Raw genomic sequence first — 24,553 nt, forward strand, 5'->3', positions numbered from 1 at the left:
CACATCTTCTGTTTTGCATTATCTGTGATTTTTTGAAACTATATCAGCTTTCACAGTTGCGTGAACAGATTTTGTATCATTTGCAACTGTTCAGTTTATTTCCTGCTTAAACATTAGCCTTCAGTAGTAATTTAATGTAGAGTACAAATTAAAGAGGAAAAAAATTGATTGAAGCTATAATTTGTGGATACCAATACTGCTTATTGTGATTTCAGCATGTATTTTTTTTTTTGCTAGCAGAACACTGTAAGATTTATACCACTTGAGTAATCTACCATTTTTGCTTTAATTTGTATAAAGTATAAACACAGTATATACAATGGAGACAGCTTGTTTCTAGAAATTTACACGTTGCAATAGAATAAAATTATAAGTAACCAAAAAAGCCAGGAAAAGAAAAGTCATATGCCATGTTTTCAGTGTAGAGTATTCCAGCCTCTTTGATAACCATCTCAGCAAAAAAGCTTAGGCAAGTTCATTTAAAATACTGCAATTAATGTTCTGGTTATCTCTTTAAGTCTAACTACAGAAACTTGCATTGTAAAATTGTCTTGATATTCACAAAGATTAACTGTAAATTACTTTAATTGTTGTGCAAATTAAAGAGGTACTGCCTTGTGCTCAGAAAGAGTTTCTGAGGCCTTTTGGTTTGTTTCATTGATATTCTAATGTATTGATTTTGGTAATTGGAAACATCAGTCTCACACATTGTCGTCATGTGATACTCTAATTACTTTCAAGCTCCATGGAAAAAATACTGTATATCTTCTGAGGTTTTACTGGTAGTAACCTCTACTGTGCACAGAAAATAAATAAATACAAAAAATCTTTCAGCATCTTGGCTCGGTGTGTTTGTGCTTGCAGCTGATGATTTGGAATTTGAGACGACAGACATCTTAACAGCTGGCCTGGGAATATTTACCAATTTGGGGCTATGATTTGTGAAGAACTCTTTTCCCTTCAGAGCATACGCAAGAGTCTAAGGCATCTGATACTGAAGACTGCTGCTTTATCTAAAGTTGGGGTAATGCAATAAAATACACTGCTGTGTGACACTGAATAGCACTTGCTTGTATTTGTGTAGTTGTGGGCATTGTCACTGAATTCCTATGAATATTGGTTTGAATGATCTTTTGATGGTAATTATAACTTCAGTTTGTTTAAAAAAACATTGCTTGCAAATGGCTTAAAATTACTAGCTAGAATAAAGATGCTAATCAAGAAGCTGGACACGAGCCAGCAGTGTGTGCTTGTCGCCTGAAGGCCAGCTGTGTTCTGGGCTGCATTAAAAGAGTGGCCAGCAGGGAGAGGGGGGTGACTGTCCTCCTCTACTCAGCTCTTGGGAGGCCCCATCTGGAGTACTGTGTCCAGGCCTGGGGCCTCCAGCACATAAAAGATGTAGAGCTCTTGAAATGGTTCCAGAGAAGGGCTGGAGCACCTCTCCTTATGAAGAAAGGTTGAGGGAACTGGACTTGTTTAGCTTGGAGAAGAGAAGACTCTGGGTAGACTTCATTGTGGCCTTCTAATACTTGAAGGGAGCGTATAAACAGGAGGGGGAAGGGCTGGTCACAAGGGTGAATTGTGATAGGACAAGGGGGAATGGTCTTAAACTGAGACAGGGGAGGTTTGGGTTAGGTATTAAGAGGAAGTTTTTCACACAGAGGGTGGTGACGCACTGGAACAGGTTGTCCAAGGAGGCTGTGGATGCCCCATCCCTGGAGGCATTCAAGGCCAGGCTGGATGTGGCTCTGGGCAGCCTGATCTAATGGCTGGCAACCCTGCACACAGCTGGGGGCTGAAACTCAATGATCATTGTGGTCCTTCACAACTCACGCAGTTCTATGATGAGGTTTCCATAAAGCAGTTTTGTGGGCAGAATCTGCACTATTCGACTCACGGGAGTTTGTTGTCATGTAGCCTTGTCTTCTATTTTGGCAGTAAATAGATAGACAAAATACTGGTGACACATGATACTGAGAAAATCTATTGGTTAGCCAGCCTCTGCTTTTAGATTAAACTCTCATGAATTCACCATCATGAAGTAGTAAATAAATCAATTAATATTGAATATACAGGTAAGATGAGCTTTATATGATCCAAACCTTTTAAAATATGTTCGTTTTGGGAATTAAACTTGTATTTCCTAACCCAGTGGTAATAAATCTGTATGGTATCTAACCTTCACAGTGACTTCGGTGGGTAGCTTCCATTGCATTTGACCATAAGCTGTGATAGGAAGTAATTGCAAGCAGTTCCTATAGAATAACCATTCCACTATAACAGCTATTTTTGCAATAGCTTTTTTGTTAGGATCTTTAAGCAGTATTACTTCACCTTATACTGTGCCTTACTGGGATCTTGCCTTAAAAAAACCGAGACCCCAGATCATTCGTAAGATACACGCTTTTAAGAACACAGTCTGTAACAGCCAGAAAGTCTACTGTCAAATGAAAGAGTGAGGTGAACTGGGGGAGAGGATGCTTTTTTTTTACCAGTGAACCTATATTGTGTGGATGTTTTCTTGAGCCTATCTATCACCTATAATCATCTATCACCACTCCCAAGTACTTGAGGTGCACCTTGCAAACCAAGACCTTGTATTTGAAGTGAAATTCTATTAGAATTGAAAAAAGGTGAAGTTTGACCTAAATTATACAGTGATTCCTTGAATTAAACCTACTTCCTAAAGTACAGCCATTATTTATCTACAACCAGGTAGTAGCAACATTAACTTCCTTGTAAATAGTTGTAGTACAGCGACCATCTACTCTATAGGGAGAATACTTCTTTTTTCAGAAAACAAAATAGCAGTAGGTGAAACAGAGTTTATAAGTGCCGTCCCATTTTATTACCTCTTCAAAGGCAAAAGAGCACACTTGGTAGTATAATAGTGTTGCAATATTCCCACTCACTTCCCCTGTGCCACAGTGTACTTTCCTGTGCTGCCTTAAAATTCTGTCTTCAGAAATACCTTCCCCATTGTCCATTAGCAGTCTTACAGCTAACTCAGCACTTAAATATCTTGAAGTCTGCTGATGGCCTTTTGGACTGGGAAAAAAGGGTGTGAGTATCTGCTTCGTTCATGGCACTGAACAAATGAGATCTGATGCAACTACCTACCATGAACTGCTGTGCCTGGACATCACACTGCTGCTAGGGATGGTGATAGTAATGTGCAAAAAGAAAAAAAGGCTGAAAGTTATGGAAGTGTTACCTGTGTTACCCATCTTATGCCATTTAAAAAATTAAAGTTGAAACAAAACATTCAAATTAAACAACAGTGGTAGAGTATTCCTGGGAATGTGGCAGCAAGATGGGAACTTATTAAAGGATGTTTTCCAGTTCCTTTGGGTTAGTGTCTGCATAGTAACAGAACCATCTCACTTCAGAATTGAGCTGGCAGGCAACTGGGTCTGTTCCTTTAATAAGTTCCCTGTGCAGTTAGAGATGGCCTATTATTGGAGTTCAACACTTTTCTTTCTTCAATATAACACTGCAAAATGCACATATTTTTTAGTTGTAGTGGGTACATGGGATGTAACAAGCATAGCATACATTCTTAAGAAATGATTGCATGTGCCTTCCGTAGACAACTTATGCTCTTGGCTGAGACAGGAAAAGCTATTTCCTTTTCCAGATATTTCTTCTTCATTTTTTTGCTGCCTTTGTTAAATTAATTTCAAAATATGGACAGAAAGCTTCCATCCAAATAATCAGAGCTAAGATGCAATTAGTCTGAATAGAACATCCCTACTAACCTGATAAATTCATTTTATTTATAATAATAAATGTACATATATGTGCAGAATTGTTTGTGTGCTTAAATAAAACTGATGTAGGGAGACTGCCCTGGGATCTTCCCCTGCACACGTGCACTGCCTCATTAAAACAGGAGCAGCTGTGTGTGGTTAGCATGTTAGGTGACAGGTTGCCTCCTCCCTCTGCCCTGATGCACAGAATATGATGAAAGTAATGCTTTCTTGTCTTTCGAACTGTGATAGCACACTACTTACCAGGTTGAGAACTATTTCTTAAGCAGTATCCTCAAATAGTGGAGCTGGGATCCACAGATAGTCCTGAGAAATGGGAGTCCAGTGATCCAGTGTTCTTTTCAAGCAGTGTCTGCATTCCTGCAACCCTGACATGTGAACAGGCCTATAGGAACCCAGCAGGATTTCCCTGTAGTTGGGGAAAAAGCCAACCACTCCTACAAACCACTATGCATTGAGCACTGCCAAGTTCAGATCTGTAGCACTGTGATGATGGTTTAAGAAATTGGATATCACAACAGCACAAAGGTGGTGCGTTTCCCTTTCAGCTGCTGATTACCTGCTGCTCTTTCTTGGAAAGGTGAGGTTGGTGTGGTTATTAGCTCCATTAAATGTAACTGGATTTAGATGCTGTCAACTTCTAGTTAATGTGGAGGCAAGAATAATGGGGGGCAAAGGTGTCTTATTTTAATGCAGAGATGTAGGTGGGAATTGCTAAGGACACAATGGGCTGACGTACTGAGGTAGAGTAATGGGAACTACAACTATAATTCATGACATAATTGGCATGTTAAATAGTTCTCTTAACATCCTCCCCTTTCAGTCTCATTTGAACTGTGGAAATATTTTGTTTTGTAAGTTAAATGCAAATACATTAAAGAGTGGAAATGCTCCTGTTATTGAAGATAGAAATAGCCATACTTGAAGTAGTATGAACTGCAAGAAAAAAAACATTGTTCAGAAAAAGCAGATTTCCAAACCAAGCTGTTACACCTGAGAGACCTGGTAAATGTCGAGCAAAATTTGCTGTTAATATCAGCTAATCTATGAGCATGGTGTGAAAATTGGACTCTAGCTTTTGAAGCACTCATGCTTGAAAACAGTGACCAGTTGAATTTGAGAGTCTAAATCATGACTGCAACAGGATGCAACTGCTTTCCCGTTGCACTGTAGGTCCTGAACCTAGTCTGTTGCACTGGGGGGGACGCAGGGGGAGGAGAGGAGAAGGGAAAAAAGTGGGCGTAAATCTTTAATAGATGGCATATAGCAAAGATAGTCTTTGTCAAAAGCGGAGGCACCACAAGAGGGTGCCATTTCTTTGATTTTCATAGTGTCTGATCACGTTTCTCTCCTGGGTCACTTGGTCTGAGGCTGATAAAAAGCACCCAGATGTCTCTTGCATGTAGCTTTGCCTCTGAGAGCTCACAGTGCTCATTTATAGCACTGATCTAAGGGCAGGAATATGTACTGATATACCACAAAGCACTGAATACTAACACAAAATGAGAAGGCAAATGGTTTTCAACTAGTTGTTCAGGTAAAAATAACTCCAAAGGCACTTTGAAGCATCATGTTTGTAATTCATCAGTCCTTCTAAAAATTTGCATGACACACAGACTAATTAATGTGCAATAGCAGATGAATATGATACTATCAGGTCTGACTCATGGAATCTTTCCTACAGAAATTACCTGCAGAGTTTTCATAGTTAGGCTAGCTAAAAAAGTACCTTCTGTGTTATAAGATGTAAAGAGTTATTTTAAAAATCCAAACAGACCAAAAGAACACCTACATCTTCCAATCTTAATTCCATTGAGCTAGGTAATTGTATTTGGAAATTCCCACTGAAAAGGAAAAAAAAAGAAAAAAAAGAAAAAAGGAAAACATTATAAATTTTTTGCTCCTAAGCGTTAAAGTAGTTGTATGAAAATGTATCTGTAAGAATGTATCGGAGTAGGCATAGCCTGTGGTGGGAGGCTGAAGTGTGCCAGAAAAGAGAAAGGGAAGCGAACAAATATTTAAGAGAAGAAAAAGTCATTCAATCTTGCATCCAATGCTACTTCACTATTCGTCTCATTATATACTTTCTAAAAATATACAGTTTATACATGAAAGACACTACTTAAGAGCCACAGTGATGCCTCTGATATTTCATTTATTTCCATAACTTTTCATACAGTTGTATTTTGTATGTTACTTCACCACTACCACCACCACCTTTTTCCCTCTGTAGCTTCCAGCTTGGTATTCAGTGAAAGTATTAAAGAAGTGGTGAGGTCTCACTGCTCTGGGGAGGTTGGCAAGAACATAAACACAGAAACTAGAGTGTTAAAAATCTGCCAGTGAGACAGCGACAGTGTCAGGCACGGAACTTCATCGTGTGTATTCCTGTCTTTTATACTTGCAGGAAAATAAACATACAGCTTCTAACAAAGCTATAAATTAATTAATCACTTGTTAGATGTGTCTGTCTCCATGTTTGGCAGTAAAAATTGAAAAAGAAATTCAATTATTGTGCATGATCCTTGATGCAATTTTCAAAAGCAGGCTGTGTTTAGGTACTAACACAATTTTATGTTCACATTCTGAGGAATTTTAAAATTATTGACAGTTTTTTAAAGCTTCATTTTTTATGTCTTTTATAGAGCCATGACAAAAATACCAGAGTAGCAAACCAGTTCTTAACATTGTAATTCACTTAAATATTGGGAAAAAAATAGTTTCTTTGATTAACTTAAAAACAAGTAAAATAACACTTCATAAGCATGATGTTGCTAAGGGAATTTCTGCATGTATGAGTTAGAAACTTATTTTGGAAAAGCCTCACCCTGAAAAAATGGCTCTCTCAATCTCCAGCACTATCTCAGAAAGAGATTTTTCTAGGCTGACAGTAATAAAGCTTTCTGGTGCTGTAGGAGGCTCCAGAGCATCAAACTGAGACTGAAGTAGTTTCAGCGGCATGAAATGTCCTCTTCTCTTCTCCAGGCGGTGAGCAATGAGGTCTGCAGGACCATCCAGATGAACAAAGAGGATATTCAGTGCTGCATTTTCTCCTGGTTTCTCTGACTGACTGTTTCCAATTGCAGATGCTCCACTGACTAATATATGTCTATAGATTTTCTTCAGTGCTGAACAGGCCAGAACTGCATCTTGTCTAGATGATTCTTCTCTATCAAAAATGACAACAAACAACACACTGTCATGAGAGACAAGCCCTGTATCCTTGTAGAGGACAGCTTTGGGAGTACTGGCAGGCCACACCAATGCCATGTGCTTCCACATGTCTGCAATTATGCTTCAATTATGCAACAGTGCAATTAACACACTGTTGAGTTGATTTTGGGAAGTTTCTGGAGTTAGGCAGCAGCTTTGGCTGGCATGTTACAAAACACAGTGGATCTAACATAATAATCGAGACAAATTTCTCAGGAAATGAACCCATGCTCTAACAAGATAAGATCACTTGGTATGCACATGGAAGCAGTGGCCACTGTGCAAAGCTAAAGCAAGAAGAGTGTGAGGAGGAGATCACATTCAGAGGAAAGTGGCTAGACGTGACATTTTTGAAGAATAACTTTTGAGATGATCTATGTAAGCAAAATTCCATACATTTTTTGAAAATAAGTGGCTGATGTTACACAATGATTCCCTTTCCATCTACCCCTAATTGATTCTGTGATCCAAGAAGGAACATAGCATACTGGCAGCAGACTGTAAGCTAAGGGCAACTGTTGGCTGCAATAATCACCCTTTCCATTTGCAGTACAGGTGCAAACGGGTGAAATGAGCCATGACAAGCTGTGCCAAGTGCCAATCTCTATGGTTTTCAGCAGGCACCTTGCCAGACTAAATCTCCCCCTCTTTCTATGTTTCAGATTCTAGGCACTTCTGAATAGGCAGCAAATTGCCCCAGAGGTTGAGTGCCAGCAGTTCAGCAGACTTCTGCCACATAAAACTCAGAAAATGCATTCAGCATCCAGGTTATTGAAAAATTAAAAAGATATCTGATACTGGTGATAACTGACAAAAAAAAAAAAAAAAAAAAAAAAAAAAAAAGATAAAACGATAAAACCAAGGAAACAGAGTGCAAAAATCAGTATTTGAACATTCTATAGAACTCTTTGAAGCTTCACAAAATGGTTGAGATTGGAAAGAGTCTCTGGAGGTCATCTGGTCTAAAATCCTGTGTTCAAGCAGGGACGCCTACAGCAAGCATCATGTTCAGACAGCTTTAGAACATGGATGGGGAGACCACCAGCTCTGGGCAGTCTGCTTGCTGTTAGAGCTCAGTCGCCCTTACTGTTCCTCTTATGTTCAGGAAAAACCTCTCAAGCTTCAATTCATGGCCACTGCCTCTTGAACTGTTATGGTAACCACTTGAAAGAGTCTGGCTCTGTCTTCTTTGCAGTCCCCACTTCAGATATATAGCCACCCTGGTGAAATCCCCCCCACACCTCTAGGCTCCATGATCCCAGCTCTCAGCCTTTCCTTGTAGGAGAGGTAGTCCTGTCCCTTCATCTTCACAGCCCTTTGCTGGGTTCTCTTCAGTAGCTCCATTTTTTACTGGGAAGCCCAGAACTGGACACAGTACTCCTGGTGTGGCCTCACCAGTACTGAGGGGAAGGATCACCTCTCTCCACCTGATGGCAAAAATTCTCCTGAAGCATCTCAGGATATCATTAGACATCTTAGCAGCAAGAGCTCATTGTTAGTATTCAGCTTTTTGTCCACTGCGACCTGCAGGGCATTTCCTGCCAGGCTGCTTTCCAGCTGGGCAGCCCTCTGCATGTCTTAGTGCTTTGGACTGTTATTTTCAAAGCACAGGACTACATTGCTCTTTGTTGAACTGTCAGTTCACTTCTCCTGTCTAAGTTCCTCTGAATGCCAGCTTGGCAGTCTTGCATGTCAGCCACTCATCCCAGGTGGGTCAACTGCGAGCTTGCTTCAGGTATACTCTTGACCCAGATCACATATGAAGATGTTGAATAGGATCAGATTCAGTCTCTACCCATGTAGCACACTTCTAATTACATCCAAGTAGACTTTGTGCCACCGATCACCAGCTTCTAAGCCTGGCCTCTCAGACAATTTTCAGTCCAACTCACCAGCCCATACTTCATCATCTTCTCTATGAAGATCCCATGTGAAACACTGTAAAAGCCTCACTTACGTTCAGGTAGACAATATCCACTGCTTTCCCCTCATCTACTAAGCCAGTCATTTCATCATAGAAGATTATCAGGTTTGTCAAGCATAACAACACCTCTGTAAATCCACACTCACTATTCATGATTCCTTTTCTTTCACATGCCTGGAAATGGTTTCCAAAACAAGTTGTTTTATCATATTCCCAGAGATCAAGGTGAGGCTAACCAGCCTGTAGTTCTCTGTGTCTTCCCCTTTCCTCTCTTCTTGATTATAAAGTATTATTTACCTTCTTCCAGTCATGAAGCACCTCTCCCTATTGCCATGATTGTTCAAAGATCACTTGAGAGTAGCACTAAAATGACATCTGCCAGGTTCCTTAGTGTTCCTTGTTAAATCCACTCTGCTCAAGTATTCTCTAATCTGCGCCTCTTCTACCAGGAGAAGATCCTCCTTGATCCAGACTTAACCACGGGTGTCCATGGAAAAAGCCTGGGATTCGTTTTAAAAAATACATATATCTAGTCTTCCTAGTAAAGTCTAAATTGGCGAAGGCTGTGGTACAGACTGTGTCACTGCAACCTCTGCCCAGTCTGATATCAGACACATTTTCCCTGGTCTATCTTTTACTACTTATGTACTGACAGAAGCCCTTCTTGATTACCTTTGTCGTTCCTCACCAAATTCAGCTCCAAACAGGCTTTGTTTTTCCTAACAGCATCCCTGCATCCTTAGACAGTGCTTCTGTATTTTTCCCACGTTACTTATCTCTGCTTTCTCCCTCTGTATGCTTCCTCATTATGCTTCAGCTTTTCCAGGAGCTCCTTGTTCACCCACAGGCCTCTCAGAATTTCTGGCTGACTTTGTGCTTGCTGGGATGGACTATACTTGGGCTTGGTACAGGTGATTTATGAACATCAAGTTTTTCTGCACCCCTCTTTCCTCAGTGTCTTAATCCCATGGAATGCTTCCAAGCAGATTCTTGAAGTAAGCTCTTCTCAAGTACAGGATTGCACTCTTGCTTCTTACCTGTTTTCCCTCCACAGGAACCTGAATGCCACTATCTCATGGTCATTGCATCTAGAGCTGACTTTGAGCTTCACATCTCCGATAAGCCCTCCCTTGTTTGTATGTGTGAGATCCATCAAAGCGTCTCTTCTTGCTGGCTTGTCTGTCACTTGAGTCAGAAAGTGTCACTGATGCTCTCCAAGAACATTCTGCATTGCTTATGTCTAGCTGTGTTGTTCCTAAAGCAGACACCCTCTACATGGCCAAAACATTGGTTTGCTCCTCAGTCCTCACCTGTAAGCTCTCAGCTGGCTCCTCAGCCAACCGCAGGCTGTATGCACTTCAGCTGCTCTCTCACATAAAGGGCAGCTCTTCCTCTTTGACTTCCAGACCTCACCTTCCTCCAGTGCAGTACTCAAACCGTTTGAGACACACCACCAAACCTCCATGGTTCCAACAAGATCACAGCCCCACAACTGCACACAGTTCCCATGTTTATGTCTCATGTTGCACATATTAACCCGCAGACATCTCACAGGCACTCCAGTATTTCCCAGAAATGGTCTGTTGCGTTTTTCCCCCCTTCTTTTTCTCCTTTGGAATCATTCCCTACTGCCAGTTCCTTGCTTACATGCAAATGTTTGAACTGAAACCAGCTAAGACCAATCTTGCTTGCTTTTTATTCTCTGTTATTTACATCACTCCAGGCCCCCTTTTTGTCAACAAAGTGTTGTTACCCTTCACAAGACTGCTGATAACTCTCTCTCTCCTGTCATTCCTGCTTTAAAACCCACATTTCCAGGTTAGACATCCTTCAGGCAAAGACAGCTTTGCCTCACTAAACAAGCTGGACACAACTCTACCAGATGCTAATTATCCAACAAGATCCCATCATCAACGAAACCAAAACACCATTGCCAGCTTCACAACCAATTGTGGGAATGCAATTTCAGTGTCTTCCCTCTTACACCATTTGTCTTTTATTGGAAAGATTGAGAACACCAACTGGGCCACCATGCCCCTGATTGTTTTTTACAAAGCAATAAGAGTTTAGCATAACATATTAAGTTAAAGACAGGTGAGTTTAAAGCTACACATTTTACTATCCTCACCTTCAAGTTCAAGAAAACTTTGAATTACCTTTGCCTCTGAATAGTGGAGGTAGGATTATTTGAGGTTAGAAAGTATATAATCACTATAATACAGAGTTTAATAAAAAGCTGATCACCTGACAAATCTCTGAATACAAATATCTCTAAAAATTTTTATCCTACTATTATTGTCCTTATATTCTCTGTTATGCCCTTTTTAAGTAGATACTGTTGGGCTTATTATCCTTGAAATGATCCGTAGACAGAAGAAAAAAACAAAACTATTACTGGCAACAATTTTCCCAAAACTATTATTCAGGGATTATCACACCCTTAGAAATTATTATGGCACCTTAGATTATTGAAAATGGAATGCCTTTACTAGCTGCAAAAGTTTTTACATTACCGCATACATTTCTGTTTTGGAACATTTTTTGGTCTTGTTTTTTATTTATTTTGTCTTTATCCCAAAATTCCTTCAATCTAGAGGTTTTCTTACCTGCTCAGTATATCATGCAATGCACAAAGCCATGGAATCCTGTCCTAGAAACAAAACAAATTAGTTCAAAATTGTATGTGAAATGCATTTGAAAGAATCACATTTAACATCTGGAGCATTTATTAGCATTAATATGTATAGCCAGTTTATTTTTCATTGTCATCCTTCCTCATATAGGTTTGCTACCACTGCTTGCATCCTATTTTTTACATACACCTGCAAATATCTTATGGAGGTAAAATGTTTTGAAGAACAGATAAATTCTCTCTTGTTACTACAATACAGTTCATAGAATCGTAGAATCACCAAGGTTGGAAAAGACCTAAAAGATCATCCAGTCCAACCGTTCACCTATTCCCAATAGCTCCCACTAAACCATGTCCCTCAACACAACATCCAGCCTTTCCTTGAACACCCCCAGGCTCGGTGACTCCACCACCTCCCTGGGCAGTCCATTCCAGTGCCTGACCACCCTTTCTGAAAAGTAATACTTCCTCATGTCCAGCCTGAATTTCCCCTGCCGTAGCTTGAAGCCATTCCCTCTGGTCCTATCACTAATGACACGAGAGAAGAGGCCGACCCCCAGCTCACTACAACCTCCCTTCAGGAAGTTATAGAGAGCAATGAGGTCTCCCCTGAGCCTCCTCTTCTCCAGGCTGAACATTCCCAGCTCCTTCAGCCTCTCCTCATATGGCCTGTGTTCCAGACCCCTCACCAGCTTTGTTGCCCTCCTTTGAACACGTCCCAGGGCCTCAATGTCTTTCTTGCAGTGAGGGGCCCAAAACTGGACACAGTACTCGAGGTGCGGCCTCACGAGTGCTGAGTACAGGGGAACAATCACCTCTCTGCTCCTGCTTGCAACACTGTTTCCGATGCAAGCCAGGATGCCATTGGCCTTCTTGGCCACCTGGGCACACTGTCGGCTCATGTTCAGCCGAGCATCAATCAATACCCCCAGGTCCGTTTCCTCTACGCAGTCCTCCAGCCACACCGCCCCAAGCCTGTAGCGTCGCCTGGGGTTGTTGTAGCCCAAGTGCAGGACCCGGCATTTGGCCTTGTTGAAACTCATCCCATTGGCTTCAGCCCAGTTCTCCAGCCTGTCCAGATCCCTCTGTAGGGCCTCGCTACCCCCAGGCAGATCCACACTTCCAGCCAATTTGGTGTCATCTGCGAATTTACTGAGGGTGCACTCGATGCCCTCATCCAGGTCATCAATCAAGATATTGAAGAGGACAGGCCCCAGCACCGACCCCTGGGGAACACCACTCACGACCGGTCGCCAGCTGGATTTGACTCCATTCACCACCACTCTCTGTGCCCTGCCCTCCAGCCAGCTCCTGACCCAGCCAAGAGTGTACCCATCCAAGCCTCGGGCTGCCAGCTTCTGCAGGAGAATGCTGTGGGAGACAGTGTCAAAGGCTTTGCTGAAGTCTAGGTAGACCACATCAACAGGCTTTCCCTCATCCACCAGTTGGGTCACTAGATAATAGAAGGAGATCAGGTTGGTCAAGCAGGACCTGCCCTTCATGAACCCATGCTGGCTAGGCCTGATCCCCTGGTCACCCTGCACATGCCGCATAATCTCCCTCAAGACAATCTGCTCCATAACCTTCCGTGGCACCGAGATCAGGCTAACAGGCCTGTAGTTCCCTGGATCCTCCTTACGATTCAAACGTAGTCTGCTCTCAGATAGCAGCTTATACTTTGAATGGTTATCTCTTTTCCCTTCTCTAAAAGGCTGAGGCTTTCAAGAACTACTGCAAGGTGTTAAGACAGATCTAAATTTAGTTATCTGTGATAACTGTATAATTTTTACGCCAGCAGCAACCACAACTAAATGCACTCATAGCCACAGTTTTGCAACTCCTTTGCTCAGTAGTTTGGCAAAGGCAGTGTGAGTGATTGATTGGCTTCTTAATATAATCTGTTCTTAAACCTTAAGTTCTCAGCAACTTTTGTCATACCAGCTGAGTGATAAACTATTGATCCCATTTCACCTTTCTGTGCAGCTCTTACTGGATGAGGGCAGCAAATGAAAATATGGATAGATAAATACAACATTTTCTTGTTATTATAATTACAGGTTCACTTTCCACTGCCTTTCAAGGAGGCCTTTATAATTCTGCACCACTGATGTTATAGAAGAGATACTTGCTTGGTACCACACACCAGTAACACTGATCATTCAATTATGCAGTTCTGTTTTACATGACAATGGCTTTGGTGAACTTCCAGCCAGATGAAAGTTTTTAATAAATATTTAGAACATTTTTTTATGTATTAAAGAACTCCCACGTTCAGCCTTATATTGCTAGAGATTTTCCGCGAAAAGTTCTTAAAACTCATTTTAAGCAGGAGCACATAAAAAAAAAAAGTACGGAGTAACAACTGCAGTAATTGAAAGTGATTACTTCAATAGAGAAACACAAAGACCTTTGTGTGTCTTAACATATTTAAGGCAGAAAAACATGTAATCTAAAGTTCCATGCATTGATGTAGAGGAATAGCTCCCTGGGGCACCCAAAGAAGAGCATGGGCAGCAGGTTGAGGGAGATGATCCTGCCACCCCACTCTGCACTGATGAAGCCCCGTCTGGAGTACTGTGCCTCCTCAATTCAAGAAAGAGAGAACCCAGCAGAGGGCTACAAAGATGATGAGATGATGTCTGCAGCATCTCCCTTTTCCCTTCTGAGAAAAAGCTGAGAGACCTGAGACTGTTCAGCCTGGAGAGGCTAAACCAGCCTAAAGGAGGATCTTATCAGTGCTTATAAATATCTAATGTACAGTCAAATGGATGAGGCCAGGCTCTTTTCAGTGGTGTCCAGTGACAGGACAAGGGGCAACAGACACAGGAAGTTCCATCAGAACATGAAAATTGACTTTTATACAGTGAGGGTGACAGAGCTCTGGAATAGGCTGCCCAGGGATGTTGTGGAGTCTCCTCCTCTGTACTTATTCAAAACCCATCACGACAATTTCCTGCGCAACATACTGTAGGGTACCTGCTTTAGCAGAGGGTTGTACTGGATGATCTCCAGAGGTCCCTTTTGACCTCTGTAGTGCTGTGATTCCCCTAAGCTACAGATCTAGGCAATCAACCTGTGTTTATAAAGGAAACACAATTTTTTGTAATATGATTTGACAGAGGCTGCAAAGATAAAGTACTCTACTCTTTCAGAATTCATAGAAATTACCTCATCATTTAGTGGCATTCCTGCTGCCATCTTCTTTTTATTCTCTGGAGAATGATAGTCATCTGCATCATAGAATTTCCATCCCAGCTAAGAAAAAAGAAAGAAAGAAAGAAAGAAAGAAGGATCATTCGGCCAAATCAGATTTGGATAGATCCTATTGAGGATCCCAGAATTAATCAAGACACCTAAAATCTAGAGGCCTCTTACACTTCAGCATGAATCACCATTAATGCAGTGACTTTTACCACAACTACAAGCTCGGCACAACAGTAATGGTTGACACGTAATGTCTGTTCCTTCAAGACAATGTTGTGTTTGCAATAGCTGCCCAAACCGGCTTCAGTGAGCAGGCAGACTGCGCCGTGAAGCTGCCACGTTTGCAGCACGAGTAAGTGCCAGTTGTCCAAGAGCGGTGGGCTGCCACACAGAGCGAGAAGCTAAGAATTCACATCGGTAGAAAAACAGAATGCAGCCATACCTTTGCTGCCAAACGTGACCCAACCGTGGTTCTGCAAAGAAGCACAAGGAGCTCGTTATTCCGGCACCTCCGAGAGACAGGGCTCCCAGAACTAAACCTATCTATCTGGAGACAAATCTTTGTTTACAGCCGTAAAAAAAAGGCGGGTGTGACTGCAAGCCCACGCTTCGAAGAACCAAACCAAAGCGCCTCCCTTCCCCACCCGTGCCGCCGTGCGGAGGCTGAGGCCTGCTGCGGGATGGCTGTGCCTGGCCGAGCCGCGGACGTCCTGCCGCCAGCGTCACGCCGGTTGCACCGCAGACCCTCGCCCCGCCGCCCGGCACCTACTTCCCGGAGCCGCTCACGCCCATGACCACCAGCAGCACCATGGCGAGCCCCGCCGCAGCCCCGCCCGTTACGCGCGGCCCTCCTCTCCGCCGCCACCGCCCCTCGGTCCGGCCCGCCCCTGGCACAGAGGAGTCCCGCCGGCAGCCCTCCCCCGCCGTGCGGCTCTGCAGGCGGGCCGGGCGCTGCTGCCCGGTGTTCCCAGCGCTGCGCTCGCAGCTCCGTAGGAAGCGCACGGCAGTTAGCGCTCCCGCTTATGTAACACGTCTGACAGGACTGTAGAGCGTGCACGGCTGTTTGTACATACCGCTTCCCCTTTGCTCACGGACTTCTGCCCTTCCATCATAATTAGCCTATTGATCCGCGCCGCGGTTACCTCTGCTGCGTGTGTTTAAAGGTTCACGAGAGCACGAGCTGGCACCGCCGCCCCGCAGGCCGTCCCGACCCGCTTCTCGTTGCTGCGGGAGCGGCTCCGCCTGGCGGCTGGGCGCTGGCATGGAGCGCTGCCCGGCCGGAGCGGCGAGGCGAGGCGAGGAGGCACTTGTTGCTCGCGGACGTTTAGCTTGAGTTTAACCCAGAGAATTCGCGCTGTGTGGCCGTGACTTCAAATGTCACTTCTTCCAGTGCAGTCTTTATAGGAAAACGATCATCGTCGCTTTCCTATCTGGCTGATTTTCAGTTTTTTATCGTCACTTCTAGAGTTTGATCACATCTAAATCTATGTAAAGTGATTGCTGTCTGCTGCTGGTGTTGTGATGGGGAATGCAGCATAGCAGCAGCTAGGAGTGACAGATCTCCCCTGTGTGATTGGTGACAGCATCTTTGTGGAAAATGTTGCAGTCTAGGCAGAGCATACAGATGACTAGAACAGGTGAGTGGAGCAACTGATTTTTTCTTCTTGGCTTTTAGCAAGTGTTGTAGTATGTGTGAGTTGCAGGGAATATAACTTAAGAGGCCTAGGTAGAGAAAGCTGAGGGATTGGCACTCGGCTGGGTGTGAGGTGGCTCAGGCCTGCAGCTCGTGCTTATGTGCTTGATTGCAGCAAGTGTAACGCAGAGATACTGCAGTCATTAATTCCTCCAGCACAGGTATCTTTGCTGTGTGAAGGTGGAAGCATTGCATTGCTTGTGGGAAGGGGCATGCGGGTTTTTATGCGTTTTGGTTGGTCAGCCTTGGTGGGCACTTCTAGTGACTGAACATCTGGAAACTGCAGTCCAAAGTCTATGGAAAGGTAGACACGCACTCAATTTGCTAGCAGAAAAAGCTCAGCCATCTCTCATTTCTAAAAGAACAATGGCAGGCAGGTGGTGAAAATAGCTGCCCCTTAGCTGATACTAATGCATAGAGAGAGGAAAGGCATATCCAGGAAAAACTGCAACAGTGCTCGGACACCAAAGGTAACTGTATCATAGTGAATGCTCTGCTGCAACTGTGTGAGCCAGCTGCTGACCTCTTAGGGGCCACTGTCATCAACAATAGATAGTAGATGGTAAGTATGTTACATTACAGGTACTAAACTGTTCCACAGCAGTGCTAGTTCTGAATGTTACACAGTCATTGTTATGAGAAATTTTGGTTTGACGTAACAAAAGAGGTCTTAAATGAACAAGTTTAGTGATACAACATAATTAATGTTTATTGATGTTTATTAATGATTACATTTAACACTTCTGTTCCAAAATTCCCTTACTGGTTCCTCTCATACACGTTGATAGAAAAGTTCTTATTTTTCAACAAATATTTAATAGACATTGCAATTACAAAATTGGTTTATTGAAATAGTTGGGAGAATTGAGTTTAAAGGAAAGTATCTCCATGTTTTCATTATATATATTTTCTTTCCATTCTGTTCCATTCTCAGTCCTTTTCCTTTCCCTTTCCCCATTCCCTTTCCCCATTCCCTTTCCCCATTCCCTTTCCCCATTCCCTTTCCCCATTCCCTTTCCCCATTCCCTTTCCCCATTCCCTTTCCCCATTCCCTTCCCTTCCCTTCCCTTCCCTTCCCTTCCCTTCCCTTCCCTTCCCTTCCCTTCCCTTCCCTTCCCTTCCCTTCCCTTCCCTTCCCTTCCCTTCCCTTCCCTTCCCTTCCCTTCCCTTCCCTTCCCTTCCCTTCCCTTCCCTTCCCTTCCCTTCCCTTCCCTTCCCTTCCCTTCCCTTCCCTTCCCTTCCCTTCCCTTCCCTTCCCTTCCCCCTTCCCCCTTCCCTTCCCCCTTCCCCCTTCCCCCTTCCCCCTTCCCCCTTCCCCCTTCCCCCTTCTCCCTTCTCCCTTCTCCCTTCTCCCTTCTCCCTTTTCCCATTCCCATGTGTAAGGGCTGCTTAAATGGTTGTGGAATGAATAGTTTCATGATACCCTGAATATACAAAAGTAAAGCAAACCTTAGAGATCTAATAGCAGGGATGATTCTTAATTATATATATAATGTTCTTCTTTTCTACACTTTTATATTAGTTCCCCCTTTGAAGGAGTAAAATTACTAAATTTCTAACAGTTAAGTACATTATATCAACAGTTTCTCAAATCTTTCTCCAAAATTGGGATGATTGAGTCAACCCCAGTTTCTGAAACCAGAACAAATAATGGGACTTTTTATGAATTGGGCTGAATAAGAAATTCTGAAAGTACATTAAGTATCTCAGTCAGCATGATTCTTTTTCCTTTATGGAACACCTTGGTAATGTTATGAAAGATGAATGTCTTTTTTCTTTTTTTCCCCCTGCTATCTGTCTCTGTCAATTCAACTAAGATTTCACATACCTATTAAGACTTTCTCAACAATGAGCCGACTCTTCCAAGTTATTAGACTATCACCCAAGCAGCCAGTCCTCAAATTACTGACAGACCATGATGATTTCTTTAAGGTGTCCAATGACTGAATACAAATTATGCTTTAATAGCACTATGATTGTGCTAAAGTAATTGAATTTTCCTGGCATCTTTTCAATTTATTGGCTGATTAATCATGAAACAGAGGGAAATGTTTCTTTAAAATGAGAATTCTTGGGATACAACAGAACAAACTTGAAAATACCTGTGGTCATATTAACACTGGAGCCATTACTGCAACTGTTGTTCCCACTCCTGTAATTAAAATATTAATTCTTCTGTCACAACAATATTTGAGATTTTGTTTGCTGCCTGTGCAGCAAACCTACCATGCACAACTGGTTTTGTTATAAATTATCACAACTTTGCCTGGTTTTATTGCTACAAAACAGAAGAATGGGTTTCTCAGACATCTTTTTCTTATAATGCTTGTAACTTTACATCTTGTAAGAAGCTCCATGCCAAGCTGAAGTGATGTCATATGGCAGCTATTTTTTGCATCAGCATATTTGCTGAAAGTCTTCCGTGGAGTTCTCTTTTACTTAAACTACCATGGGAATGCATCCTCAGGGCTGTGTGAGCAGCAGTGCACTGTGCAGACACTGTGGGAAAACAGAGAGGGAGAAAACTAATCAAACTGTACAAACACAGGAGCCTAGAAGTAATGTGAGAAGCAAGAAGATGATGATATTCAGATTTCCTTCAGATGTGGTTGACTTGATTTGTGCAAATATAATTCATGTTAATAACCTGCTGGACAGCTGACTGGATAAAACAGCCAAAAGGTTGTCCTAACAAAATCATACCATGTATGCTTCAGTATCCAGTTTGAGATTTAAACAAGTTATAGATACCTTCACTGAGGTACATGAGTCCTTTAGGTTGAGGTGAATGAGAATTTTCTTTCCAGTCCATCTTAGTTGCAGGCAAGAGGTTTTTTTCTTTCTTTCTTTCTTTTTTTTTTTTTTTCTTTTTTCTTTTTTTCCCCTTCAGCTTTTCTTTATTTAATAACATGGAGGAGCTTCATTTTAATCTTTGTTTATTCACATATGTATATCTCTGGAAATTTATTCTGATGGTGTAGTTCCATTGCAGAGCATTTGCCATAGTTGGCACAGGTGCCTTCTCCTACTATTTAAAATTCGTATCTCCCACATTGGCAGAGTATATAACTTGATTCTGAAGCTTTGATGTAGTTATACAAATGAGCTGTCTGGTTTAATGAATTCTGAAATACGTTTACATAATCAAAATGGGAGACAATGGAACATAAGTATCTTACAATGTTTTCTTTACCAGGTGAAATTAAGATTAAGTGATAAAGAGCAAAGAGTCAAGAATCTTAGAAAGTCAAAAGCTCTAGAAGATCTGACAGAAAACTCATTGCATGTTTCTAGCCCTTAAAGACTTTCTAAGCTACTGTATTTTGAAATGTTTGAATGGTATTTATTGTCTATTTTGTAGTGTTTTGGAAGATTATTGGTCTTTTTCTTAGGCTCTCTGATAAGACTAAGTGTTTGATACTGAATGCTTGGAAGTAAAAAAGGTTTATCATCTACTTAAACTAGTTGTCTAATTGTAGGGAAGGGTAACACAAAGAATTACAGGATTCTAGCTTTCCTAGAAGTATATTTATTTAAATTTTCTTCCCAGAGATGCTAAGGATTTGTTTTGTTCAGAGTACTGTAAAAAGCAAAGTGAAAAGAAATAGAAAATAAGCAGATTTTCCCCCCTTTTCCTAAAGAGCCTGCTCCCTCTGTTTGTAGTTCCTAATTGAAACTTATCACAACATGATGGGGAATGGCTATAAAAGAAGACAGGCCCCTTAACACTTTTTAGCAACATCCAGCATCACGAACATCAGTTTCTTATAAAAATGAGGCTCAGGTACTCTGGGTAGTCCCAACTTTTTGAATATGAAATGAGAGAACAACTGTCCTTCAGGCAGCTTAAGTCCTAAATTACTTTTGGGGCTTAAATGAGATCCTGGATATTTGTTGACCACAAACTGATATGATACGTTCACTGTAAGTAGTCACTTATAGTGGGGTGTTTTGTTAGTCACAATTAATCCTCATTATGAAGTAAATCAATGTCAAATTTTAACTGTGTGAATTGAACCTAAGCCAAGATTTTTTAGAGTTTGTAATGCAGAGTAAGTCAATACACTGTCTAAACTTCTTCCTTTGTATTCTTTTTTTTTGTTGTTTGTTTCTTTTGTATGCTATATATGCACATTATATTGAAGAGAACAAAATGGATCTCAGCACCCAATAGAATTTCCCAGTACTGAGTATAAAATTAATCGGTCTGATAAATCTGCCAAATTTTCAGAAGTTTAGGACTAGCAAATTAAACTAAAGCAACCGTAGGTGTTAAAAATCACATTAAATATTTGTACATGCTACTTCATTAAATATTTTCATGCTGAAGTGCAGTGCTAGGGAGTATGTTGCACTTGAAATAAAGAATGAGAGTTGTAAATAATTTTTCTTGTATTTCCAGTTTACAGGACAAAAAAATGCCAAGTAAAAAGGGAATGAATGTGGTTGGACTTTGTTATTTCTAAGCTAAATACACGTATATTTTTTTTTCCAGCAAAAACACAGTAAATACTGTCTAAACAATGTCTAGTTGATTCACTTTAAAGAAAACCATTTCAGATGAAAAAAAAAAAAAAAAAGAGAGAAGGCTAGTTGTCTTCTTATGTGATTGTTTCCTAGGCCTTGGAAACACCTTAATATTATAGTCTATACTTTGAGTCCAGAGTAAATCTTACAATACCCACTCCACAAGAGTTTTACCAAAATTAATTTAATGTAAAAACTCAAAGTCTTCATTCCCAGATTAGTTTCTCCACACGACCTGACCAAAATCAGTGAGTTAACATAAGGACTCCTGAGAAGTGCTTAACAATGAAAATAATGTTGAAAGTTTGAGGTCATAAAATAATGTGCTATTTAATCTGCCATGTCTACTGTGTGAAAAGAACATGGGGGAAATAGCACTCTTTTTAGTCCAGAGTCACAAACAGAGCTGCAGTAGCGCAATTCAAAAGTGACTGTGAAAGCCAAGGAGTTATGCCTGGGCTTTTGTGCTCCTTTGGAGCAGAGTCAGTAAAATACCAGGGTCTTTCTACCTGTTTGTGGAAGGCTGCCAGAGCACAGTGCTTACAGTGACTGTACAGCTACTGCTAGCAGGCCTAAGTTTCGTGTGACTGAGAGTAATCTCAGTGTTACTGAAGGACAGGCTAGAGATAAAGTCTGCAAGCTTATGGGAAGAATGTATTTGATTTAGTCTCTTCAGAAATAAATCTGGAATAGCTGAAGAGAACATCAGCAGAGCTGTACTGATTTTACTCCTGTCTGAATCAGGTATCATGGGAAATATAAGGAAGCTGCTAGGCTGTGTAGAGATGATGTCAGGAAAGCCAAGACTCAGCTTGAACTAAATTTGGCAAGGGTGTGCCGAGAAGAACAAGAAAGGCTTCTCCAGGTACCTCAACCAAAAAAAAAGAAATCTAAGAAAATGTAATCCCCCACAGTGAGTGATGCAGGCAAACTGATAACAACAGACAAGGAAAAGGCTGAGGTACTCTACAACCGTTTTGCTTTGATCTTCTCTAATAACTGCTCATCACACAGCCCTTGAACAAATGGTTCAAAAGAGCCCTTGAAAAAGTGATTCAAAAGGAGGGGATTGGGCAAGCATTATCCACCCTGTTGTGAGCAGAGATCGGGATCTTGACCACCTGGGGAACAGAACATCCACAAGTCTATGGGTCCCGATGAGGTGCATCCAAGAGTCCTGAGGGAATTGTCTAGTGTAGTCACCAAGCCACTTTCAGTGATATGTGAAAAGTAACAGCAGTCAGGTGAAATCCCTGGTGACAAGAAAAAAAGTAACATCACACACATTTTTAAGAAAGGATGACCCCAACCTGTCAGTCTCATCTCTGTGCCAGGAAAGATAATGGAGCACATCTTCATGGATGGTATGCTTAGGCACGTGGAAGGCAGGGAGTTGATACGGGAGAACCAGCATGGCCTCACCAAGATCAAGTCCTGTTTGACCAACCTACTGGTCTTCTATAATCAGTGGACATGGAAAGAGCCACATACGTCCTCTAACTCTTAGTGTGTAAAATACATGTGTTGGATTTTTCAGCATGATTTACAGTAGCAACAGTGATACTGATACGGAACTATTGATTCTGAAAGCACTCAAAGCTCTATTAAAATGTAGATACCTGCTGGCTTTGTAAAACAGAAAGGAGAAAATAAATATCTTAAAATATTTCTCCTAAAAGTAAATCTAAATTACTATTACTGAACAGGTAGCAGTAAATGGCTTTGAAGTCTGCTCTGCGTCTGGTGTTTTTTTTTTCTTCTGCATTTGGTTATGCGCATCTCTTTCCTGAATTGTCAAGCTTTTATTCTGCAGTCGCTTACAAGTATACTTTACTCTTCTGTCATTTAGCTTGTCACATGTGAAGTTGTCAGCAATAAAGGTTACAACACTTAAATCCTGATCCTGTTCTTACTTGCTTTTGCACAACTATGAACATAGATCAATAAGGAGCAATAGTCCACAAAGTAATTTGGAAACGAATTAATGACAAAAATCAGAAACTATAAAGGCAGTTGTATCAGAAACTGAATTTTGTTGTATATGATTATTTAAAAATCAAGGTGCTAATTATTATAGCAACAGATTCTTTATAAAGATTATATGCTGGCAATATTAACAAACCTGAAATTCTTGTTGTATATCACGTATGTTCTTCCTGTATTCCTTAATTTATTCTCAGAATGTACAAGGAATTTTTACCTGATTTACTTTATGTGCAAAGCAGAAGTTTAATTTTCTGGACCTCAACATGATTTAAATCTGACTGCCCATTCAGGTCCCAACTTTGAGGATCTTCCAGTTTGAAAAAATGCTTTACACACATTTAAAGTTAGGCAAATACAAATATAGACAAGGTATGTAAAATTCAAATTGTGTTACATGAGTATTAACAATCAATAACTCAAAAGAAGAAAAGAAACAATAATGGACACTGGTCCATAGCTGGCAAGTTATGAGACAGCAATGTGCTCACATGGCCAAGAAGGCCAACGGCATCTTGGCCTGTATCAGAAATACTGTGGCCAGCAGTGATTGTACTCAGCTCTGGTGGGCCACAGCTCAAACACTGTGTTCTGTTTTGGGTCCCTCAATAAAAGAAAGACATTGAAGTGTTGAAGCATATCCAAAGAAAAACAGCAAAGCTGGTGAATATTCTACAGAACAAGACATATAAAGGGCGGCTAAGGAAATGGGTTATTTAGCACAGAGAAAAGGAGGCTCAGGGAGAGACTTTATAGTTCCCCACAGACAGTTGGAAGGAATAGCGAACTAGTGAATAGTTGTAGCATAGTGGAAGTTGGTCTCTTCTCCCAAGTAACAGATGCTTGGACAAGAGGAAATGGACTCAAGCTGCATCAGAGTTAGTTTAAGTAGGAAAAACTCTTCACTGAAGGGGTTGTGTAGCATGGGAACCGACTACCTAGGGAAGTGATTGAGTCACTATCCCTGAAGGTGTTCAAATGATGTGTAGATGTGGTGGTAAAGAATATTGTTTAATGGTAGACTTGGCAGTGCTACATTAACGGGGATGATCTTGGAGTTCTTTTCCAATCTAAATGATTCTATGATTGTATGAATGTGACCAAAACTGATCCAAACTTTCAGATGTTTGAAGGTGCAAGCAGACATGGAAATGGAACATTACTGCAAGCTCTGCCTATCAGCAGTCATGTTCTACCCTGGAACAAGAATAGTAGAAAAGAAAACATCAAAAAGGTGTGCAATAGGTGTTATTTCATTGTACACTGAGTGAGCTGGGCTTTTGGGATTGTGAGAGCTCTTCAAAACCTGGCTCTGAGGAAGTAGCTGAACTGGCCGCTTGGTAACTTGTGTTAGTGTAGTTTTTATCTATTTTATGAGTAGTGTTGGTGTTGTAGTAATTATCAATTTTTAGTCTTGTTTTTATCTTTCCATAATTAGTAAAGTTCATTAGCTGAAAACATAAAATTATTTTGAATTGGAGCCTTAGTAAATGATCGTTTAGTTAAGCTTTTTTCACAAGAGGAGTAATTCAAGCTCTAGTTGGATAATACCTGCAAACATACCTCTAGATGAACTTTTTAGGTGGGCAAAAACAGTATTTATGTTG

The 24,553-nt window shown here is 41.3% G+C and overlaps 1 protein-coding gene across 1 annotated transcript; it reads right to left on the reverse strand.

Moving 5' to 3' along the window:
* Positions 1-6,577: 6,577 nt before the first annotated feature.
* On the reverse strand, positions 6,578-15,553 carry IDNK (IDNK gluconokinase; the record flags this gene model as incomplete). The annotated part of the gene is given in 6 exon segments (XM_079548258.1): positions 6,578-6,604; positions 6,606-6,939; positions 11,514-11,557; positions 14,708-14,794; positions 15,186-15,216; positions 15,513-15,553. Coding segments are annotated over 6 exon segments (564 nt in total).
* Between the last annotated feature and the right edge of the window lie 9,000 nt (positions 15,554-24,553).

This window comes from Tetrao urogallus (assembly GCF_951394365.1).
Source record: "Tetrao urogallus genome assembly, chromosome: Z".
In the NCBI taxonomy this organism is placed as follows: Eukaryota; Metazoa; Chordata; class Aves; order Galliformes; family Phasianidae; genus Tetrao; species Tetrao urogallus.